Source organism: Physeter macrocephalus, chromosome 5 (assembly GCF_002837175.3).
Source record: "Physeter macrocephalus isolate SW-GA chromosome 5, ASM283717v5, whole genome shotgun sequence".
NCBI classification, from domain to species: domain Eukaryota; kingdom Metazoa; phylum Chordata; class Mammalia; order Artiodactyla; family Physeteridae; genus Physeter; species Physeter macrocephalus.
The window spans coordinates 57759064-57778383 of record NC_041218.1 but is presented as its reverse complement, the minus strand read 5'-3'; the positions used below and the strand labels follow the sequence as shown (position 1 = coordinate 57778383).

Sequence of the window (19320 nt, the reverse complement as noted above, 5' to 3'; positions counted from 1 at the left end):
CAGAAATCAATCATGTTGGCGCTTTCATTTAGGACTTCTCAGTCTCCAGAGCTGTGAAATAAATTTCTGTCATTTAAGCCACCCAGCCTACGGTATTGTTACAGCAGCCCAAGTGGACTAAGACAGGAAGAAATAGCACTGGGAGAAGAGAAAGGCAATTCTTTAATTAAATAAATATATACAAGAAATAATGATTTCTGGCAAATGGTAGATACTCAAAATTTGTTAAAGTGATCAGAAATGATTTTTTTAATCTTAATGACCAGTGAGGCTTCTTGAGTCATATATAAAATTGACTAAATCAGTAAATATATTAATTTGTAAGTTTTGTAATGTTTCAGAAATCTCAAGTGGTTTGGTGAGCTCTAGTTTAATTTTAATTGGCAATTTTGAATTGAAAACCATTGGGGTTTTCCTCTTTTTCTCTTTCTCTCTCTTAAGGAAGTTACTCATAGTCCAGTAAATATGAGTCTTCTGTGGAGAAATAAATTATTCACAATTGGTAACAAGTGAAAATTAATTCAGCTATTTACTTTTAAGGAAATTACCAGACTCAGAGTCCCCTGCTGTGGACAGATATGGCAGCACTCTCTAACTTGTGTTCATCTGGTCTTTGCTGTTAAGTAGCACCTTCCTTCCCTGGTAGAGGTTTTTTTCTGTCAGTCTATGTCTCAGTGACAGAACTTCCATCTCAGATTCTTTTTGCCCCAGTCCTTCCCTTTTATTACTTGGACTTCTAATTTGTTTTCTCCTGAGCTCTTTCCCACCAGCCCTTCTTCCTTTCTGGACTGCTTTCCTTCAAGCTCCTCTTTCCCCTCCACACCCTCTTTAATCCCTCACTCTCTGTTTTGCCTTGCTACACTTTCTCTCAACACTTCTCTTTCTTTGTCTTCCAAGGTGCCCTTCCCTGTCCTGCATACTTGGGTAAAGTAAGCCCCTGAGGGCAAAGTTCCTATCCTACATGCCTCTTGCTGCTTTTCTGCTGGTTTTGACAAGACTTTAGATTTAGGGGACTAATTGTCAGACCACCTGGTTTTTAAATACCCATTATTTGCACATATTGTCTAATGCCACAGAGCAGGTAAAGCATAAATGGATACAACAATGTAAATCAAATCCAGTTTCAGCTCTGATGGTGTATACATCTATTCATATATATGTATCTGTGCAAACACACATGCTCACACTTGAATTACCTAGAGGTGAACCAAGGAAGCAAATTTTGAGACATGAGAGGCTGAAGCTTGTGGAAAGAAGAGAGAGGAAAGCCTTCTCAATAGAAGGAACAGTAACCATTGAGTATGTATTTAATGAGTGCCAATTATGGACAGAACATTATGTGCTCTAGATATAGAAGCAGGTAAGGGTTGACCCTGTCCTCAGGGAGCTTCCGATTTTGGCTGTAGAGATCAGCAAGTAAGTGAGGAATAGAAGTGGATTGGCACAGGAGTGGCGAATGAAGAAGTGAGGTGAACAGATCACGTACATGCAGTATATGGCAAGTAGCCGTGTTGTGACCTTTTCCTTCTGATTTTAAAACTAACTGATGCTCATAAAATGGTGAGTACAGAATAATAGAAAAATGCAGGAAAAAAAAAAACCAAATCACCCATAATCTCACCATCCAGAGGAAAGCATAAGATGATTTTTAAGACGGTCTTTTTTTATCCATGCACATTTTGGGGGTTTATTATTTAATCCTAATCTGATAAATCAGGTGTTTGGGGAGATTCAGATCATATTAGTAGATTATTCAGAACTTTCAGAGCACATCTCTCCAAACAGGTACTTGATTGAATATATGGTAGAATAAATGTTTGTCACTGTACTACAATACGATGTACTTAAGCCTTTCATATATTTAGGCCTAAAGCAGTTTTCTTAGCAGATTTTAACTGTCCTGAATCTGTAATGTTTGCTTGGAAATATAATTTCTAAACTACTTTTTTTAAAACAGCTTTATTGACATATAATTCACATACCATACAATTCACCAATATAAATTTCACACTTCAATGATTTTTAGAGTAGTCTATCCAGAGAGTTGTGCAACCATCACCACAGTCAATGTTAGAATATTTTCATCACCCTAAAAAGAAACCCCATGCCCATTAGCAGTCACTCCTCATTTCCCCACAAGGCCCCCATCCTAGGCAACCACTCATCTACTTTCTGACTCTATAGATTTGCCTCTTCTATATATTGGAATATATGGATTCCAATAAATGGAATCATACAATGTGGTCTTTTGTGACTGGCTTCTTTTACTTAGCATAATGTTTTCAAGGGTCATCCATGTTGCAGCAGTGCTTCATTCCTTTTTATGACTGAATGATACTCCATGGTATGGCTATACCACATTCTGTTTATCCCTTTATCAACTGATGGGCATTAGGGTTCATTCTACTTTTTGGTTATTATGAATATGAATATGCTATGTACATTCACATACAAGTTTTTGTAAGGACATATGCTCTCAATACTCTTGGGTGTATGTCTAGGTGTACTTAACTACCTTTTTTTGCATATTTTTTATTTTATATGTTATTTTTATTTAAAGGAACACATCCAAAACTAAATTAATTATCTTCCAATTTCCTCCTCCCTGTCCCCCACCACCCTCTCCCCACCTTTCTCATTCAGCCTGGCTTTACTAGTAATGCAAACTTCAAATCATGCTTCTCCTTCCAAGTCCTATTCAGTCTTTCATGAAGTTCTGATCCCCTTCTGTTAAACATCTTTGCATCCCGGCCCATTTCCTTGTCCACCTAGTGTAGGTCCTTGTCATCTCATTCACGGCCTGGCCTTCTCATTGGCATCCCCAGCTCCATCTCCATCCCGGCCAACTGACCCAGTGAACCTCTGTCATATTAATCTTTCTAAAACACTGCTTCTATTTGCTGCTCATTGGAGTCACACAGACCAGCTAAGCCTCTTACTGGGCTGTGTTTCCTCGAATCAGTTACTTTACTTCTCATTGATAAAAGGAGGTTAATCAGACCACCTCCCAACACTCTAGTAAAGATTAAACGATTGCCCTGGGCTTTCGGCTCCCACCAGTAAAATTAGAGAAACTTCTCTACTTCATGACCCTGCATTTGTATATCTTGTCTCCTGTGGAAGCAAGGATCATTATGGTAGTATGTAGTATAGGTATGTATATTTATTTATAAAGTTATAAATTTGTATTTTAATATAAATTTATAATGAATTTATACTATTATATAAATATATAATTATTTTATTATAATATAAATTTATAAAATATATATTATAATTTAAATGTATGTTTATTATATATTTTTAAAATTTAGTTATTTTATTTATTTATTTTTGGCTGTGTTGGGTCTTCGTTGCTGTGTGCAGGCTTTTCTCTAGTTGCAACGAGCAGGGGCTACTCTTTGTTGCAGTGTGCGGGCTTCTCATTGTGGTGGCTTCTCTTGTTGCGGAGCATGGGCTCTAAGTGCACAGGCTTCAGTAGTTGTGGCACGTGGGCTCAGTAGTTGTGACTCGCAGGCTCTAGAGCACAGGCTCAGTAGTTGTGGCTCACGGGCTTAGCTGCTCCGTGGCATGTGGGATCTTCCCAGACCAGGGATCGAACATGTGTCCCCTGCATTGGCAGGCAGATTCTTAACTGCTGCGCCACCAGGGAAGCCCTGTTTATTATATATTAAGACCATACATTATACAATCTAATTTATATTTAATATTTATTTGGGCGGGGGCGGGAGGGAGGGATAACCTCCTAGCACCTAATGCAGCCCTTTGTGCTTAGTAGGTGATCACTCGATTATAGTGTTTACAAAGTAAATCAATTAATTGATTTTCTGCTTAATCTGGTTATTTGAATAGGTGGTAATTGTAAGGTGATAAATTGACATTTTTAACTTAACAGATAACAGCTTTGGAACTGAACATGGGTTACAAGTATTAAAAAGCAAACATTCCCCTGGGTAATATTTTTCGAAAGGTCATTTTATGAACATGGAAAATTCCTCTACTAATCAAGAAAGATAGCAGCTAAAGCATAGCTGCAGTTCAAATGCAGGTTACAGAGGTGTTCTATAGGGTGATCCATGACTTCCTCGTCTTTTTAGTACGATGAAAGTACTGTAAGTAAACAAAATCTTTCGTCTTCCATTATGCATGAATCATTTCCTTTCTATAACAGGTATATCAGCATACACGTCTCATCTGCTAGAAAACATACCCTACTTTTAAATGTTGTTTTGCACTGTTCATTGAGATTATGAATAATATTTGTATGTTCTTTTAGTTGTTTGTTCTAAAAGGCATGAGTCCGAAACTTGGTCCCCTTTGTAATTTGACCCAAGCAAATTCACTTCACTGATAAGACAATGGTGAGTGAGTTTTTTTGCTAAACCTACATTCAGAATTGCCAATTCAAAATGAATTAATCTTTATTGGAAATTTTGACATTCATTCTTTCTTTTCTTGATGTTAAATGTATAAGAATTCTAACAGGTGTAGAGAATATATATAGTGACGCCAGAGGAAGGACTATTAGGTTTAAGTTTGACTTGAGCACCCACCACACAGTGACAAATGTCCTCTTCCTTTCTTGTTCACCTTGTAAAATATTTTACCTTATCATCTGTGTGTAATAGCGGCCAGGAACCAGAAATATCTACCATGTATAAGTGTGAGAAAGTGTGTATATCTAGCTGCCGCATATTATAGGTCTACTATAAACTGGACATTTTACAGATGAAGCGAGCAAGGTTCAAAGAGGCTAAATGACTTTCTAAGGTCGTACAGGGAGAAGTGGCTGAGTAGGGGTTCGGTCACACCCAGGACAGCCTATCACCAAAATCTATGCCCTCTCCCCAGCCGGCAAGTATCCTGAAAAATCAACATGTTGGCGGGCGGAGGGGGGATGTTAAGGTTTAACCTCTCACAGATTTAATAAAGCCTTGGGGAAATCCTTGATTAAAACCCCAATGTCTACACTTGTTTTGGCACAGCAGTGCCCAAGGTGAGATGAGAAGAGAAATGACTCTGCTGTGGTTTGAAATGAATGCAATTTGCCATTGTATTTTGCAGGAATCTCCCTTTGGTTAGGAAAAAAGAAAAAACAAACATATGTATACATGAAAATGTATGTGTTTCATGGAGTTTATTTTATCAGCATTAACTATTATCAAGTATAATGGTGAAGAAAGATATTTGAGGAAAATACTTAGAAATAACCTAAAATCCTCTTTCGTAAAAACATAGCAATGTTCAGTTTCAGATATTGTCCCCTAAATATTGCTTACCTTGTCAAATAAGTTGCCTTCCAAGGGTAGCATGGCGAAGTCCATCCAGTAGGCTCCTCTGGAGTTTATGTGGGAATTCATAATAGAAAGAGACTCAGGGACGTGAGAGACAGACAGAAGGAGGGTTTCTGCAATAGAATGTAAAAGTCCCAGAGACTGTGGAGAACATCTTCTGAAGAAGATGAGGATCATAAGCAAGGGGAAGAGAAAAGAAATGTAGGTATAAAATGGGAAATGGATTCATGATACTTAGATTCAACAAAGGTCTTTAGCGATAATGTTTGTGCGCTGTTACCCGGCCACTCAGTTAAACTACTGAAAAGTATCTAAATGAAGTGATTAATTGTAGTTTTTGATGTAGTAAAATGCATAAAAGTTACTGACCTTCAGTAATGTTCGGTATAATAAAAGGATTTTTTAACGTGTTAATTCAGTAAAGCAATTGCAGTCTTCATTTTGGGATGTTTTCAGTAGGAGTAATCTTTCCATTTTATTATTTACCCCCCCAACCCAAAAATGTGTATATAAGAATTTTTTTAGAACTATAAAAACAGCCTGGGGCTTCCCTGGTGGCGCGGTGGTTGCGAGTCCTCCTGCCGATGCAGGGGAACTGGGTTCGTGCCCCGGTCTGGGAGGATCCCACATGCCGCGGAGCGGCTGGGCCCGTGAGCCATGGCCGCTGAGCCTGCGCGTCCGGAGCCTGTGCTCCGCAACGGGAGAGGCCACAACAGAGGGAGGCCCGCATACCACAAAAAAAAAAAAAAAAAAAAAAGAAAGCCTTCAGATTCACTACCTTCAATAGACTATCCCTGTTGTTAACTGTATTTTTAAATAATTAGTTTAAAAGAATTCCTAAGTATGTCACCTGGGAGGCTTATGTCTAAAAACAGACAAGATAGGATAGCTTTGTGGATCTTCTCCCTGCAGTGACTTTTTCTAAAAATGCATGATGTTTTATCTTTGATGAGGCTCTGTCTCATGATATATACCAGAGCATTCCTCTTCCATCTTCCGTCTCCGTGCCGGGCCTCTGTACCTAACATCCTAGGATTACCAGGAGAGGTAGATTCTTGGGCAGTGGGAAGAAGCAGAGTTTAAAGTTATTGTGAACCTCCTCAGGTTGTCTCTATCTGGCCATCTGTATCTCAGTCTCAGTCTTTCTGTGTCTTTTATTCTCCGCCATTTTGCTCCTTCAACCCTCTACTTCCTTCCAGCTCAGCTCTATGTCTTGGTAATAAAGAACCAGCCAAGTCGGACTCATACATGTGTGTGTTTTAGCCGAATCATCCCTCAATTATACGGTTATTCCAGGCAGTAGAATTAAACTCTCCCTCATCACTAAACCAAAGAATATAATCAAAGATTATGTTCATATTTTTCCACCTAAAATATGCCATAAATTATATGAATTGAAGCCTCTTTGGCTCAACTAATATGAGGGAGGAAGAATATGCAAAATAACCTCAATGAAAATACCAGTCCTGTGTGTTTCTTCAGTTCATGGTGCACACATACCTGATACAGCCAAGACTTCTTACCAAAGAGCCTTATTTAAAGATAGAATAAGGTCCTTAGGGTGATCTTATTCTTACGTCTCCATACTCCACCATAGCACACCCAGGAGTTCATCATGATGAAAGGTTTCATCTCTCCTCTAAATCCATTGTGCCTCTCCATGCTCCTTATGTTCATAGCATCCACTATCATAAAACCAGCTCATACAAACTATTCCAACTTTTCAGCTGAAAACTGAATAGATGGTTCTAAGAGTTTGATCAGATTCATGACCAACCTCTTGGTCAGCTGAGAGTACCAGTTCCAGTTAGGCCTATTGCCCCTTCCCGTGACCCATTTCTCTTGTCTTGTGACTATGTCTTTGCATCCAAAGATCCATTTTATAGGAGCTAATTGCATGCAGTCAGGGTTCAGTAGTTCTTATAACTCAAGCCAACCCACATTTGCTGCAAAGACAAGTTAATAGACCCCAGAGTCGCATACCAAGTCTTCCTAAGGTGGCAAAAGGCAATCTGAGCTCTACACCGAATTGCAGGCTCTGAGTTTCTAGTATCCCCTAGCAGGTTTTGCTGAGTGTTCACAGAAGAGTGGTTATGATTCAGACCTTCTGCTTGCTGCCCTCATTAAAGGAAGCCAAACTGATGGGCCAGTCCTAACTCAGGGATGGCAGGCACATTTCATTTTTTGTGGGCCAAGTCCAACCAATAGAGATACGACTTCAGGCTCTTGCAGTATGGTAGACCACATGACTTGAAAGTCCTCTGCTAAAACATGTAGCAAATGTAAGATAAAATAGAGCAAACTTAAATGCATAGCAGAACTAGCAAAAAAGTTAGAATATTGCCAAGGGACAAAAACAAGAAAAGAGCTCAAAACCAAAACAGTAGGGACATGAGCCACTGCTGCAGCTGAGCTTCAGGCTGGGGTCTCAGTGCCCACCCCAGGAAAGAGATGTTCTTACGCCTTTGCCTGGAAACATCCATTCAAGTTAGTCTGCTTTGTTTGTTTCCCGATAGCCATGCCAACATATTTATTTTAAACTGCTCCATAATCCTCACAAGTAATTTCACTCATGCTTCTGTGGATACCAGTCTTCTTCATGAAGGGTGAGGGGCTTGGCATGTTTACCTAGCGACTTAACCAGCTCAGCAGATTAAACTGATGCTCTCTGTTCCCTGTGTGCTTACTGACCTGGCACACTCACCACTCCAGCCATTTGAGATACTTGCTTAACAAGAAAGGGTCATTTGTGTTTGTTCCCAAACCTCATAATGCCGGCTATATTTAGTTTTATAATTTCATACTTTATTTTATTTTTAATTTTTTTAAATTTATTTTTGGCTGCCCCTTCCCGTGACCCATTTCTCTTGTCTTGTGACTATGTCTTTGCATCCAAAGATCCATTTTATAGGAGCTAATTGCATGCAGTCAGGGTTCAGTAGTTCTTATAACTCAAGCCAACCCACATTTGCTGCAAAGACAAGTTAATAGACCCCAGAGTCGCATACCAAGTCTTCCTAAGGTGGCAAAAGGCAATCTGAGCTCTACACCGAATTGCAGGCTCTGAGTTTCTAGTATCCCCTAGCAGGTTTTGCTGAGTGTTCACAGAAGAGTGGTTATGATTCAGACCTTCTGCTTGCTGCCCTCATTAAAGGAAGCCAAACTGATGGGCCAGTCCTAACTCAGGGATGGCAGGCACATTTCATTTTTTGTGGGCCAAGTCCAACCAATAGAGATACGACTTCAGGCTCTTGCAGTATGGTAGACCACATGACTTGAAAGTCCTCTGCTAAAACATGTAGCAAATGTAAGATAAAATAGAGCAAACTTAAATGCATAGCAGAACTAGCAAAAAAGTTAGAATATTGCCAAGGGACAAAAACAAGAAAAGAGCTCAAAACCAAAACAGTAGGGACATGAGCCACTGCTGCAGCTGAGCTTCAGGCTGGGGTCTCAGTGCCCACCCCAGGAAAGAGATGTTCTTACGCCTTTGCCTGGAAACATCCATTCAAGTTAGTCTGCTTTGTTTGTTTCCCGATAGCCATGCCAACATATTTATTTTAAACTGCTCCATAATCCTCACAAGTAATTTCACTCATGCTTCTGTGGATACCAGTCTTCTTCATGAAGGGTGAGGGGCTTGGCATGTTTACCTAGCGACTTAACCAGCTCAGCAGATTAAACTGATGCTCTCTGTTCCCTGTGTGCTTACTGACCTGGCACACTCACCACTCCAGCCATTTGAGATACTTGCTTAACAAGAAAGGGTCATTTGTGTTTGTTCCCAAACCTCATAATGCCGGCTATATTTAGTTTTATAATTTCATACTTTATTTTATTTTTAATTTTTTTAAATTTATTTTTGGCTGCATTGGGTCTTCGTTGCTGTGCGCAGGCTTTCTCTAGTTGCGGCGAGTGGGGTCTACTCTTCGTTGCGGTGCGCGGGCTTCTCATTGTGGTGGCTTCTCTTGTTGCGGAGCACGGGCTCTAGGTGTACGGGCTTCAGTAGTTGTGGCACTTGGGCTCAGTAGTTGCGGGCTCTAGAGCGCATGCTCAGTAGTTGTGGTGCACGGGCTTAGTCACTCCGCGGCATGTGGGATCTTCCCAGACCAGGGATTGAACCCACGTCCCCTGCATTAGCAGGCGGATTCTTAACCACCGCACCACCAGGGAAGTCCCAATAATTTCATACTTTAATATTAAGAAAAATGGATGAGTGTGAAGAGAAAGAGAACTGTTGATTCTTTGCAACCCGAGTTCTATGCTTTGGAAGGAATTTTAAAATGGTGCATCAGTTAAGATGTGTGAGCTAAACAGCTATAAAGGATTGGGCTGTAGGAAGATTTAAAGATCTGGAAGGGCCATCATCAGTTAGTTTGTGGAGAGACTAGAGAGCCTCAATCTGGTGAATTGCTTTGTTCCTTGTTAAAGTAGAGCAAGACTTTAAAGACATTTAGACACTTGCAAAGCCATCTGAGTAAGAATCCCATAGGCACCCGCTTATGAGACACATGTTCTCTACAAAGTGCTCTTGACAGGGTCCCTGTGCTACTTCACCCCAGAGGCTCAGCTAAAGTGACTGTGATTGCAGAGAACATTAGTAACCAAAATAAAAGTATTATGACATAATAATGAAGCATACAGGCTTTGGGGCAAGGCAGACCTGGCTTGAATTTTAAGTCTGCAATTTGTTATGTGTCCTTAGGTAAGTCATGAAACTTCTCCAGTCCTCAGTTTCCTCATCAGAAGATAGGGATGATAATAATACTACCTTGCTCCTGGAGTTTTTGTGAGAATTAAATGATATAATGTTTGGGGAGCATGTGGCACTATGTCAGGTACAACACCAGTGCCCTATAAATAATAGCTGTTAAGATTCCATTGTTTAACTTTTCTAAAACTTTCACTTCTCACCTTGCTATCTTTCAAGACCTGTCTAGATGTCTTTTAGAATCCAACTCCATAATTCTTTATTAATTTGGCTGCATTAGTGATGTCTGTATTAGTTTTCTAGCGTTTGCCATAACAAAATGCCAAAGACTAAGTGGCTTAAACAACAGAAATTTGTTTTCTCTGAATTTCTGTCCAGAATTTCAGTTCTGGAGGCTGGAAGCCCAAGATCAAGGTGTCAGCTGGTTTGGTTTCTTCTGAGTTCTCTCTCCTTGGCTCACCTCCCTGCTGTGTCCTCACGTGATCATTTCTCTGTGTGCACACATGCCTCTGGTTTGGATTGGATTAGGGCCCACCCTAATGGCCTCATTTGAACTTACCCATCACTTTAAAGGCCCTCATTCTGAGGCACTGGGGTTGGGCTTCAATGTGAATTGGGGGCATGGGGCGGGGGGACACAGTCCAACCATAACATTTACACAAGTAAATTATTTTCCACTTCATTTGAAAATAACCACCTTCAAGAATCATGGCCTGAATAGAAAGTATGGTTCAGTGTCTCCTAGCCACTGAAATGCCATGACTTTGTAGGAGTCTCCATATATAGCATATATAGCAAGTTCATTCATTGTGTATAAAAAATATTTAAGAGGTCTGGTTTAAGGCTTTATAAATTGATATATAATATTTCTAAAACATGATCTCTGATAATAGGCTGCACATATTTTTTAAAACACATTATTGTTGAAAAATACTTTTTTATGTCATTTGTTGAGCAAGGAGTTAGGGAACATTTACATGTGTACCATGGGTATATGTAAAATCAAATAAGATGTGTATTAACTGAGCACCTGTTCAGGTAAAGTACCAAGCCAAAGGTTAGGGGCAAACCTAGAACACTCCCTGATCTCTACTTAAGAAAATGCCAGAAATGTCACCAAATGAGTTCATTTAATTGTCAGTTAAATGCTCAGTATAGATAATGAGTCTTGTGTGTTCACAATTGCCTCTGAAGCCCAGAGTTAGGATTTTGAACTTGTGATTGTTAGCTACCATAAAATTGGGAGAAAGGGAAGTGGTATAATCAGAAAAATAGACCCATAGGTAGCTCACTGCAGCATTCAGGACAAGTGGAAGGAGAGAGACCTGTGAGGAAGTACTGTGATAGCAGAGTGGTATTAAAACACAGACCTACTAGAGCATGGACTTGAGGACATGGGGAGGGGGAAGGGTAAGCTGTGACGAAGTGAGAGAGTGGCAGGGACATATATGCACTACCAAATGTAAATTTGGTAGTGGGAAGCTAGCTGCCACATAGCACAGGGAGATCACCTCTGTGCTTTGTGACCATGAGAGGGGTGGGATAGGGGGGGTGGGAGGGAGGGAGACGCAAGAGGGAAGGGATATGGGAACATATGTATATGTATAACTGATTCACTTTGTTGTAAAGGAGAAACTAACACACTATTGTAAAACAGTTATACTCCAATAAAGATGTTAAAAAAAAAAAAAAAAAAGCAAGGGTGCTCTGTCAGAAAACAAACTTATGGTTACCAAAGGGGAAAGAGAGGGGAGGGGTAAATGAGGAGTATGAGATTAACAGATACAAACTACAATACATAAAATAGATAAGCAACAAGACCTACTGTGTAGCACAGGGAACTATATTCAATGTCTTCTAATAACCTATAATGGAAAAGAATCTAAATATATATGTAGATATATACATATATGTATATATATAGTTGAATCACTTTGCTGTATACTTGAAACTAATACAATATTGTAAGTCAACTATATTTCAATTAAAAAAAGGAAGGGTGCTCTGAGAAGGATCTGACCAAGAATAATATCAAAGAATTCCACATACCTTTGGTTTGAGCCTATGATAGTGATGTGTTCCAGCCTGCCACAAAGTTAAGTAGAACTTTGAAGCCAGGGCCTGTATATGACGGTGGCGGTGTTGTTCCAATGACTGAGAATAGGTTACCCAGAATTCTCAAGTATGGGAGTCAGGCACTGCCAGATATTCATAAGAGATCTTACCGTAAGGGGAATGCAAGAAAAACCTTCATTTACCAAAGGTTACTTCTTCCCCACACAAAGAATATTTTGATTCCTGTTAAATAATGATCAAGACAAGTATGATTGAAATGTAACCAGAAAAAATTCCTTGTTTAATATGTATCTTTATTCTTTCAGGCCGCTTTTTCGTGGAAGTTCAGATGTTGATCAACTAGGAAAAATCTTGGAGTAAGTATTAACTGTAATTTTACATCTGTGTCTGTAGCATTAAAACATTACAGTGACCTTCCTCTGACGTTCATGTAATATGTTTATCTCTTGTCTTTCCTACCCCAAGCTGCTGCTGCTGCAGACAATGTTACTGTTTGTGTGGTGAGTGGGGACATGGTAGACGTCTGCTGTTTTGTGCAGAGCCCATCATGCCTTGTGGCCTGATTGCTCTGCTCTGGAAGCTTTTATGTTGCTCATGTGGATCTTTTGACAGCTGCCCTTTCTCTGCTTGGCTGAGCTCCAGTTCTTTAAGTTCAGCTGTGTTGTCTGCTTGGGGTCATTTCAGATGCTTCCACTCAGAGGTGGGGCGCTCAATGACCAGGTAACCCATCCTTACCCACTGGGCTTCCTGTCCCCATTGAGTATCCTGTAGTCATCCAGGTTGGTTTTACATTGTTTTGTTTTGTCTTCCTGGGCAAAGGATGGTATGCTACACAATCCATTTTTCTTTGGAACACTGAAAAAGGAGATGAGAATCCTAGGTTTCAATCCTACGCCTGTGGCTAAATAACTGTGCGGTCTTGAAAAAGTCATTTAAAACACCGGGTAGAAGACTTACATAGTGCCTGGTACATAGTAGATGCTTTAAAACAATGTTAGCTATTATTATAATTCATCATTAATTGTTTAACCTTTTTGTTCCTTAACTTCTTCGCCTGAGAAAAGAAACTTTAAGGCTTTCTTGTGCTCGAATTCTTTGGTCCAATTGTCTGTGACATAGCTCCTTGATGATTTTCAGAGTTCCATTAGCGTACATGTTTGTGCATGTGAGAGTATGGACGCTTTCATGTGTCTAGAATGGGAAGAAGAGGCTTTTCTTCTCACAGAGCATGCAGTACAGCAACCTTTTGGGATCTGTGTGGTTGCCAAGTCCCATCAGGATTCGGGTGGAGTAGGAAGAAAGTGGGAGTTCTAGAACCAAAAATAGCCCTGATCATTGCTCTGTACCATTTTATAGGCATCCTAGTAATTTTTATGATATTTGCAGCCTGTAAAACTGGTGAAAAGTCCCCCTAAAGAAAAGCATTCTTTTTAACACTATTTTCTCATGCATGACTGCTTAAAACAGTCGGAATAAATCCGGAACCTGAGTTTGTTCTTTCAGTGACCGGAAGCAGCTCCAATAGGCTTCTGTTAGTGCCAGAGTCACTGCTGAGTCAGAACCCAGTGGCTTTAAGGCCTGAAAACATTTGCTAGTTTTACTGTCTGGGGGCTTCCTGGGTCCAGGGCAGCTGCCACAACGGCTGCTTCTGCCACTGCTACTGTCCGCTCTGTAAGATGGACGAATTCAGGACCAAACTTTCACATTACTCTCTGCTTCTGGGTGTCACGTTCTTTGATCATTCAGTGATGAACTCCCATCTGTTCTTCCCTATCCCTGTTGAATATATTTTGTGTGCATGTGATTGTGAAGAGGGAACTGTGAAAGTCAGGCATACCAGTGACTCTCTTGTTAAAAGTAAGAACAATCTTGACTGAAGCCAGCTTGCCAGACACTGACCGTCCTTCACCTGCTTTTCCTTGCTGACTCCACCTGGGCGTTCTGTCCACCTCTAGCACCGACGTCTTCAATCTTGTTAACACTGCTGGTGCCCTTTAGTACGTGAAGCCAGTGGGATGGACCAGAAGGAACCTTTGAGGAGCACGTTTGACTTGCTTCCAAGGGAAAGCCATTTCCACTTTTGGCAAAGGCCTAAGATCCCAGGTTGCCAGCGGAAAAGAAGCCATAAAGTTTGATATGTTTTGTGCCTTTAGATTTTACTTCTTGGTTTCTGGCATTGTTTCATTGAAATTATATTCTGTTTCCTCTGAATGTATTCATTGCTTTGGCAGAGAGTAGAGGGACAATGCTGCACCCTAGTGTCACTTCTGAAGTACTTGAAAAATGATTTCTGTCTCAGCCATCACTGCCATTTATAGGTTTTGTGCTTTGTCAGTCTTTCCAGTACAAATGTCAACTTTTAAGGCTTATATTCAGCTCTGTCCAAATATTGAAATTTGATGCAAGCCCTTTTTAATGGACCTATCAGAATTTGACAACACTCATATAGAGGCCATAAACGTTCACACTGGATATTAAACTGAATATTTTTGAAAAGAAAGCCATATTCACATTCTCTTAAGGGGAAAACTGTTTCTGTGTTTCGGAAGATTTATACTTTCAAAGAACAGTAAGTACTTTGAAAGTGAAACTGAATGCTTTTAGCCTGTGACATTTTAGAGCATTTTTAAGAGCAGAGTCATAGTTAAATGGAAACAAAATACTGGATTTGGAATACGTTCGCTCCAGGCTCTGGGCTGAACTATGTGTGAATTTGGCAGTTCATTTTATTCCTCATCCTCAGTTTCCACATCTATATAATGGAAATAATAATACCTGACCTACATGTCTCAGGAGGTGGTAGATTTAAGAACACTTTTATAAGTTATTTATATAAACAGGTATGTATATGTATGTATGTATGTATACATCACACATATACATACAGGGACATTGTTTTTCTGAGAGCTTTTGGCATTCAGCTGCCCACATTGCCAGATTTAACTCAATATAAATATATTCAAAACTCCAAATAAAAAAGATTTTAAACTTGTACTGAGAGTTGTTATAATCGATTTCTAGGTGACTGGTGATAATATGCAAAAATATTGATATAAAAATGGCTAAAAGGCCAAAAATGACTGAAAGACAATTTTTTAAAGTTATTTAGTAAGCATTCTTCTGTTCTTCCTCTGCCTGTCCCATTCTATCCAAACACACACACTTTTTTTTAAATAATAAATGGTAATGTTTTTGTTTTCCTCTTTTTATTCTTATTCTAGATCTTGCTATTAAACAAATTAGTATGTTGCTCAAGTTGTCATTTCCATTCATCTGTTCCGTAAACATGTCCATGAGTCTGTTTTTATCTACCTCAATAACCTGGCTCTCCCCACATGTCTGACAGCAGTAGGATTACTGTGTCTTTCCCCAGACACCCAGTGATAGGTGTCTGCTCTTCCCAGGTGAGGTCTGTTACCTGGGCTCTGTTGAGGTGAGGGAAGGGGAACAAAGCCCTACAGAGATCCTGTGACATTTACCACCACATGTTCCTGCTCCTGGAGCACTTGTTCAGGAGGACATCCCCTGGGCCTTAGTCCCAGCGAGTGCAGGCCAAGAAGATGACAATGCAGGCCAGCACCTTTTCTAACTGTAGTCAAAAGAGTTTGCTCAGTATTTGAATAATCATATAGTCTGTCTACTAAACAGCCTCTGCTGTTTTTGTATCACCTGATGCTCTCTCTACCTTTCTGATCCCAGGATGGTTTTCAGGGGGAACATAAATGATACTGTTTTTATTAATTGTTTGCTCACTTTGTAATAGCATAAAATAGTTATATAAAATATGTAAATTAAATTATGTAAGTCAAATTTGATATTAAATTATAAAATGGTATTGCATAACATAGGACTACCATACCTTTTAGCCTCATTATTTTGGTCTGGTTCTGATTTATGTAATTACTGTGTGGGGAATTATTCTTTAACCAAAAATGCAACCAAATTTATGTGTAAACAAATCATGTTAGATGAGTACCATAAAGGCATGTCAGTACAGGAGTGTTTGATCAGAGCACGAAAAGCACTCCTGGGCATAAAGGAAAATATGATATGCCCATGCGGGTCTCCTTTGAATATATAGGTCCTGCTCTGTCAGTATTTCAGGGCTTATTGGTGATACAATAGTTTCCAGTTCTGCATGGTCTCTTACATTTTGTGTCTTCCCCCAGAGTAATCTCTTATCTCTTCCCAGTGGTTCTGACAGTTCTCCTGTGAGATTACCCTATTGCAGTACCTGATTACCCTGCCATGATCACCGTATTGCAGTAGGACAGAGAGAAATGAGAGTCCTGCCAGTCATACATGTGATGAACTCCTGAGGCTCTGTGTCCCCCATGCCTGCCCCTTAGGCTTTACCTTCTTCTAGAATTGGTGGAAAAATAGCTTCAGCACAGCAGCTAATGCTTAGATTCACCTGTGGTTCTTTTGTAGCGTAATTGGACTCCCGGGAGAAGAGGACTGGCCTAGAGATGTTGCCCTCCCCAGGCAGGCTTTTCACTCAAAATCTCCTCAACCAATTGAGAAGTTTGTAACAGATATTGATGAACAAGGCAAAGACCTACTTCTGGTAAGTTCACATGATGCAGAATTGGTCTGCACTGTGCTTGTGAGAGACTTGCCCTGTCCACACTGGGCACTGGGCACAGTGTCAGTTCAACATCATGTGCCACAATCACACGGGGCAGAGGCCACAGTCTCTCTGCAGCTTTCATTTCCAGCCCTATAGTAGCTAGTGGCTTTTGATTCTGCAATGTCTTCAGGTCCTACAGAAAGAGAAAGAGGGACTTCCCTGGTGGTGCAGTGGTTAAGAATCCGCCTGCCAATGCAGGGGATATGGGTTCGAGCCCTGGTCCAGGAGGATCCCACATGCCGCAGAGCAACGAAGCCCATGCACCACAACTACTGAGCCTGTGCTCTAGAGTCCACGAGCCACAACTGCTGAGCCCGTGCACCACAACTACTGAAGTCTGCGCTCTAGAGCTTGTGAGCCACAACTACTGAGCCCACAACTACTGAGCCCGCATGTTGCAACTACTGAAGCCCGCATGCCTAGAGCCCGTGCTCCACAACAAGAGAAGCCACTGCAATGGGAACCCGTGCACCACAACAAAGAGTAGCCTGCACTCGCCACAACCAGAGAAAGCCCACATGCAGCAACGAAGACCCAACGCAGCCAAAAAATAAATAAATAAATAAATACTATGTATCAATAAATGCAACCAAAATTTGGAAAAAAAAAAAAAAATGAAAGAGTCTGATCCACACCCTTTCAGTCTGCCATCTTCGAATGTTCTTTTGAATGCAGCCTTAGAATCCTCTGGGTTCGTCTAAACACATGCTTCTTCAGAAGTAAATATTATGTTTCCTTGTTTACACTTTCATGCTACTTTAAGCAGCTTGTTTGGCATTTTAATGCGTCTTTTCTTAAACAGGCACATTTTTAGGAAGATGTTTTTCCAAAGGAACTGGGTAGCAGTACTCCTTTTAGTTATTGATTTATTTAATAAGTATTGAACGTGCTCTGACATATAAAATACCTCACTGAAAATAAAGGCTTCTGTGCCCTGTTTGAGACTCAAACTCATAATACTTGGCTTTGTACATAATTCTTTGTGTTTAGAGATCAAAACAATAGGTAGAAGAAAGTACCTATGGGGCTACTCTTGGTGTTTGGAACCCAATGAGTAGTAATGAGTGTATCCTTTACCAGCTGAATTAACAACCTTTGATATCTAGCCAAGAAAGTGCTCCTAGACTCAGAAGCTTACTCCCATTCTGTCAATATATTATGAATTTTAGATATAGATCTAAAAGTCTATAGGTCCTAGTAGACATGTTATGTATGCTTCAGCTCTGTGTGGACACAGCCATCGATTGGCATGTTTGCAGAGCCAAGGATTTTCCCAGTGAAAGCCCTAACTCCATCTTCAGCTGATGGTGGCTCATTTTCTGTTGCTTAGGCAAAAGTTCCCTCCACTGCCAAATTATAGACAAGGACAGCTCTATTCCTCCCCACTGTTGATTTGTAAGACACTCAATAGTGTGGCCTGGAAATGGAAAGCCATCCAGAGTGTAAATGCTCTGTCTCTGTCCTGTGTATCACATGCTCTTAGCAACTCTGCTTTTCTCTGCCCTTTTCTCCACCTCATTGCTTCTTTTCAGTTCTACTGTCTGCTCCCCTAACTTTAGCTGGTCCCTTGACTATCAGAACTTCAACTAATTCACAGATCCTTTCAGCTCTAATCCCACTGCTAGCATTTGCCCTGTCACTGTTTCCTATATCAGATTCCTACAAGGAGGAACCTGGCTGCCATACCTCACCATTTTTGCCAAACCTTGATAAGCGTTGCTACCTACGGCCAGGCTGCACTCCTGGCCCAATCAGGTATGCCAGGAGACAGTGAGGACTGTGTGTTATAAAATATAGCCACCATAGGATTTCCTTTTCAGCAGGAACTTTGAGTGAAATGTTCCTCTTAGTAGAGGATTCTGGACAGACCGTGACAGTGATGAACAACTTTGGTAGTGAAGTAGCTCAGTCCTTCAACTAACGGAACATCCACAGACAACCCAAAAGATCTCCTGGCTCCAACATTATTAGGAATCACCAAGAAGAACTTAAAATGTAAAGATAACAGACAATGCCATGGGTTCATTCAGGGTCCCCTACTAGAGGTGGTGGCTTCCAAAGTCGGACCACACACTAGTGCTAATCTGAAGAAGTAGCAGGAGACAAAAAAGAAAAAGGAGCAAAGAAACCTACCAAAGAGAGAAGGAAGTAGGTAGACAAGGAATGGCAGCAGAGATTAGAAAAAGGAGAGGAAAATAAAAAGCAGAGCCAGTAACATCATGACCAGGTAAAACTTAAGCATGGAGCATAATATCCACAGGCATGCAGGGAAAGGACAGTCCAAGACCTTAAACCTCAGCAGTCTCTGAAAGCTCTCACTGTTTCATCCTAGAGGGACACAAGCTAGAACTCTAAAGCAGAGAAGGCAGGCCATTCGGTACAAGAGAGGCAGCTGAGATCCCAAAAGTAACTGTTGCCGCTATTGAAAATTTTTTACTAAGGAAGTAAAGAGTATTTTAGAAAGTTGTTTTATTTAAGAAACAATTAACATTTAAAAGTTTAGCACTTTAAGAGTTATCCTTGGGCTTCCCTGGTGGCGCAGTGGTTGAGAATCTGCCTGCCAATGCAGGGGACACGGGTTCGTGCCCCGGTCCGGGAAGATCCCACAT

General features: G+C 40.5%; 1 protein-coding gene across 7 annotated transcripts in view; it reads left to right on the top strand.

Moving 5' to 3' along the window:
- Nucleotides 1–19320, top strand: part of CDK6 (cyclin dependent kinase 6) — a 236923-nt gene that overhangs the window by 205921 nt on the left and 11682 nt on the right. For 6 of the 7 annotated variants that reach the window (XR_003679891.2, XR_003679892.1, XR_003679890.1 and 3 more), the window contains exons 6-7: nt 12387–12437; nt 16513–16648. Coding sequence is in view for 4 of the 7 variants with exons in the window: in XM_024130746.3 (XP_023986514.1) it covers nt 12387–12437; nt 16513–16648 (187 nt within the window). In the remaining 3 variants the exon portion in view is untranslated. Of the gene's footprint in view, nt 1–12386; nt 12438–12546; nt 12582–16512; nt 16649–19320 lie in introns of those variants that run through there. The other variant, XM_055084990.1, reaches the window with a different exon arrangement.